Source organism: Alligator sinensis, unplaced genomic scaffold (assembly GCF_000455745.1).
Source record: "Alligator sinensis unplaced genomic scaffold, ASM45574v1 scaffold159_2, whole genome shotgun sequence".
NCBI classification, from domain to species: Eukaryota; Metazoa; Chordata; order Crocodylia; family Alligatoridae; genus Alligator; species Alligator sinensis.
In genome coordinates this window covers 726,913-731,878 of record NW_005841992.1, presented here as the reverse complement: position 1 = coordinate 731,878, position 4,966 = coordinate 726,913, and the positions used below count along the sequence as shown (strand labels likewise).

The window sequence follows — 4,966 nt, the reverse complement described above, 5'->3', positions numbered from 1 at the left end:
ACGACCCCCTTGTATCTTGACCCAGAGCACTTCAGCTTGCCCCTCCTCTGACCCCATTTTGCTGGCAGAGGATGTGTATTGCTCTTTGACACAGAGCGCCACACTACCTCCCTTCCTTCCTTCCTTCCTTCTCCCGCCTGTAGAGCCTATAGCCCCTAATGCTAATTGCCCAGCCATCACACACCAGGAGCAACATCATAAGTCCAACACAACACAACATTTTTGCTTCTTGCTGTTAATTCCTTTATAAAAAGAAAGGCTGTGTGACAGTTCTGTTTGGGTACCTGTCATGGGATGGAGTCCTGCAGGATGGCCGCGATCTCCCCAGGGCCTCCTTGCCAAGTTGGCTCAATGGGCACCCTCGATTCTCACCTGCCACATCTTTGATCGAATGATTGATAGGGAGGCTGCCTTTCAGTCCTCTTGGACATGGTCTTGATGGACTCTCTGGACCCCATGGGTTTCCGGACCCCTGGTGGGTCCCACTCCAAGATAGATGTCACAACGGGTGTTTCGGGGCACCCTAGCCTTACAGGCTATGCATGGCTCCAACCACCCCTTTACCATGCCCCAAGCCTCACTGATGATACTGACATTGTTTGGTCTGGGCCTTGTTATAATTTAGCCCCCCTTGCCCACCCTGGGCCCTCCGCGGCCCTGTCTCGCTCTGCACCAAACTGGTGCTTGGCTCTCCGCAGCCCTGTCTCACTCCACGCCCCGCAGCCCCGCCTTCTTGCTGTTAATTCCTTTATAAAAAGACTGTGCACCCCAAATGCTGTGCCCTCTCTGGCGCTGGGGGTCTGTGCACCCCAAATGATGTGCCCTCTCTGGCGTGGGTCCCCTATGAGGCCTCTCCTATCCCCTAATAGATTCACCCAAACCACCGGTCTTATACAACAATAAACAAAACACAAGGCCCTGGGCTGTAACATAAATTCAAGCCGCTCAGCTATAACCTCATTCAAACCCTACCGGGGGAATATGCTTCGTCCCTTAACAGTATCGGAAGCTGCTCCTGCAGACAGGCCTTTCCCCTTTGCTTGCCCTGGGAGAGCTCCTTCCCCCTAGACTGCTGGCAAAGCACTACCCTCCCTGGGCCCGGTCCTGGTGTTTATATGGGCCCAGAGCCTTGCCCCTTCCAGTCAGCTGACCATGTGCAGGTGCAGGCTGATTTACCCTCTGGCTTGTTGCCCTGGTAACCTGCACCTGGGCTTCTATCTCTCTCTCTTTGGGCTTTTCCCCCAGGCAGTTTCTGCTCTTCTAGGAGCAGGGCACCTTTGTGCCCTGCTACAGTACCTTTGATGCTGCTGCTACTGGTATTGAGCTAGCTAAGTCATTTTACCTGTTGTCATGTAAAGTGGTGGACCAGGAGTGAGGCTATAAGGGAGGAGGAGGCTTCACTGGGGCACACTGCTGTGTTGTGCAGAGGCCCCAGCTCCAGGAAGAGCGCAACTAAACACACACAGTGTCACCCACCCACATCACGAGTTTTCCCTGTTAGTAGCCAGAGGTGCAGGGCCCCAGAAGCCAGACTCCCCCAGCGAGGCACACACACAGCTGGCAGGTTTCATGACCTGGCAATGCCCAGCACCCAGGTCTGCAGTAGATTTCACCCCCCTGTACGCCAAGACAGATGCAGCCACACAAGCACCCACCCACATCACGAGTTTTGGCTGTTAGGAGTCAGAGGTGCAGGGCCCCAGAAGCCAGACTCCCCCTGCACCTGTCTCCTTGATAGCTGGCAGGCTTTGTGGCCTCAGCAGGGGCCACCACCCCTGCACTTTTCAGCCTGTTCCGCCTTAGCGCACACACGGTCATCTATGTCACGAGTTTTTCCTGTCAGCAGTTTGAGGTGCAGTTCCCCACAAGCCCCTGCACCGATTTTCTTGAGACTTGGCAGGCTTCTTGGCCTCACCAGGGGCTACCACCCCTGGAGTTTTCACCCCCCTGTGGTGTAACATATACATGTGACGTGAGTGTTGCTTTCAAGAATTTGGGGTGCAGTTCCCCCCAAACCCTTGCACCTATCTTCTTGACACTTGGCAGACGTCATAATATCAGCAGAGGGTACCACTCCTGCAAGTTTCACCCAAATCAGGCAGTAAACAACAAAGTTACAGATATTTCGTTGATCCCCCATTATACCCTATGGCCGGATCTCTGAGGTGGCTCCAAAGCTTTGGAGCCACTTCGGTCGGATCAAAGTGGGAACCCAGTCTGGAGGTCCGGATTGGATCGCTGGCATCCAAAGCGGCTGGATCTGAAGCCGGATCGAATACCTGCCTACTTGCACAGGCCTAGAATGTATCAACACTAGAAATTCTGTATGCCTCAAAGAGAAGAGATCTGTGGAAGACCATGATTACCAACGTCCTGTTTGGATATGGTACTTAGAGAGAGAGAGATTTTGGGGAGGAAGAGGACAGTTTGTTTTTTCTTGGAACAGGACTGTTTGAAGCTATGATGTAATTGATTAATTTCCAAGTAGCATGGCAGATTAATTTTACATAAGAATTAGAAATACTATAGAATAACATAAATCAGAAATGGAAAAGACCTACAGCATTATATTCCCATTTTATAACCATTATATTAACCTGCAAATGTTCTATTCTCCTCACAGTATATTTGAAAATTACTGCTTAGAAAAAAAGCAAGAACAAAATGAAAATCAAAGTTTAGGCTGTCAGGCCTCTTAAATATGTACATCATCCCTTAACAGCTAATGAAATATCTAGCATGAATTTGACATGTGAACAGTGTTTATTCAGGTGGGAAAAAAAAGTATCAGGAATTTAAGAAACCTTCTTATGATTTTCCATTGGCCTTGTTGGAGTAAGAAATTCAGCTGAAGAGAATCTGCTGATGGCCCAAAATGGTATAAACGGTGACATACATAAGACAAGGTATATTTAACTATATATAAAAACCGTATTTATAGTAAATTGTTAAAAAGGTGGCATGTTTGTAAAGGTAGAATCTAGTATGTAACCTGTGTAGACTTTTTTAAAACCCCATTAAGGATAAATATTTGTGTGTTTTTCAGGTTGTTGGTAATACCACATCTGGCAGTTACAGCTATAGCACCCAGCAAAGCTTGGCTTTTGCGTATATCCCCACAGAACTAAGCAAAGCTGGACAGAAACTGGAAGTTGAACTACTCGGAAAAAAATATGTGGCAGCTGTTATCCAGGAACCATTGGTGCTGACTGAACCAACAAGAGAGCGCCTGCAGAGAAAGGGTGGGAGTGCCAAGGTGTAAATTCAGAGGGCATTTATAGTAAATTATCCAGTACTGAATGGTTTGATTTCCAACTGGAGGAGGACAGTAGGATCCTCTGGGCTGCTATCCCCTTTTTCTCTGAGCCCTAGTGGGCAGGAAATGATTGAAGAATGAGCAAGCCCATTATTCAGCTTCTCCATGCACTGGGCAGCAGAGCTGAACTAGTGTAGAGATGGAAGTAGTTTGCTATTGGTATTAGATGATAACTACTTTGCCTCTTTCCAAATCATATTTTATTCTGGTCTGCACCTGGGGCAGTACAGCTACATGTTGCTCTGTATATCTAGCCCTGACTAAAGTCATAGTCTAATCCCTGGAGGAGGAGCTAGTTCGGTCCACATAAACATGTCCTGGAAAAAAATTGAAGTCTGCTCCAGAACAATATTTTTTTTAAATGTTTAAAAGACAGACTGAGTTGATAATACTTCTTCAGCTGTGTTACTCTGGCATGGATTTTGATGGAGGAGAGCAATTCAATCCACCCTAATGAAGTAATTCTAGGAAGGTCACTATACTATGGAGGATTTTGTTGTGGATCATCTAGTAGACTATATGCTGTATTATTCAACATGAACAGTATTGCTACTCAGTTTTTACAATCTACTAAAATGTACTAAATCAAGCAGCCTTTTCCCCATGGTTTTTCCTTTCTCTGTTAGTTAACAAATAAGCAGTAATAAGGACAATGTGATGTTATACAAGTAAGTATTTTGGTTGAAAATATATATAGAAAACCATAGCATTTATTTCAGTGTTAGTCTTTTGATCATCCAAATAAGCAAGATTTTGGATATTATAAAACAGAAACAAGGGAAACATTGAATTATTATAACAAAATTGTCAATTCCACAATATACTCAACACTTCTCTTTGGATCACAATGTTGTCATAATTCCCAAAATTGTCATAACCTAAAAACGACTTTAAAAATTCTGGAATACTTGTTTAGATAGCATGCAACATTACATTGTTGATAGCCCTTTTCAAAGGTCATGTAAAAAGAAATTGCCCCAAGTGTACTGTTTTACAAAGGAATTGGTACTTTGAAATCCTCAGTAAAGAAGTGGAGGTATAAATAGAACATGCCAGTAGAAACACAGTTTGAATAATGAGCGCTTATCATTGCCACCAACCTAATGCAAGCTGACATTACATTGTGCAGTTCTGCATATCCTTTTACAAAGCAGGTCAAAATAAAGTATAGGAGCTGACAGGATTGCACATAGTGCTATCTTGAGTGAAAAATCCATTTGGAAATTATTCTCTGTTATGCTTTCATAAGTGATTTAGCTGTACTTTGCAGAACCAATCAGGGGTGTTATTTTTCCTAAAGGTGACATTATTTGTAATCGAGCGCTTGGTGTATGTTAGTTTGCCACTACTTTTCTCTTATAATTAAAGAAAGCTAAAATACAAAACAATGCACTCTGATTTTATTTAGAATAAGGAAGAAAAAAAGCCCTTAGGAACAGTTTCTAATCTCAGTATTTCTCAAGAACATGAACACTCACTAGTCATTGACATTCCAGAATGCAGAGTGTAGTAATTACATTGAGGGTCATACATACATTTCCTAGTAGGCAGTGGTACGCAACAACATTTGTCAAGTAATTGTAGAAGTCACCTCAGCTTCATCAGTGACTTCCACATTTATATATTGGAGCTAGAAGCAGGACAGCAACT

The 4,966-nt window shown here is 44.5% G+C and overlaps 1 protein-coding gene across 1 annotated transcript in view; it reads left to right on the top strand.

The window, feature by feature from the left end:
• DMGDH (dimethylglycine dehydrogenase) overlaps nucleotides 1-4,695 on the top strand; it is a 92,995-nt gene extending 88,300 nt beyond the window's left edge. Inside the window, exon 15 of the mRNA XM_025201399.1 lies at nucleotides 3,047-4,695. Coding sequence (XP_025057184.1) covers nucleotides 3,047-3,262 — 216 coding nt within the window. The 3' untranslated portion in view covers nucleotides 3,263-4,695. The remainder of the gene's footprint in view (nucleotides 1-3,046) is intronic.
• Nucleotides 4,696-4,966: the final 271 nt, after the last annotated feature.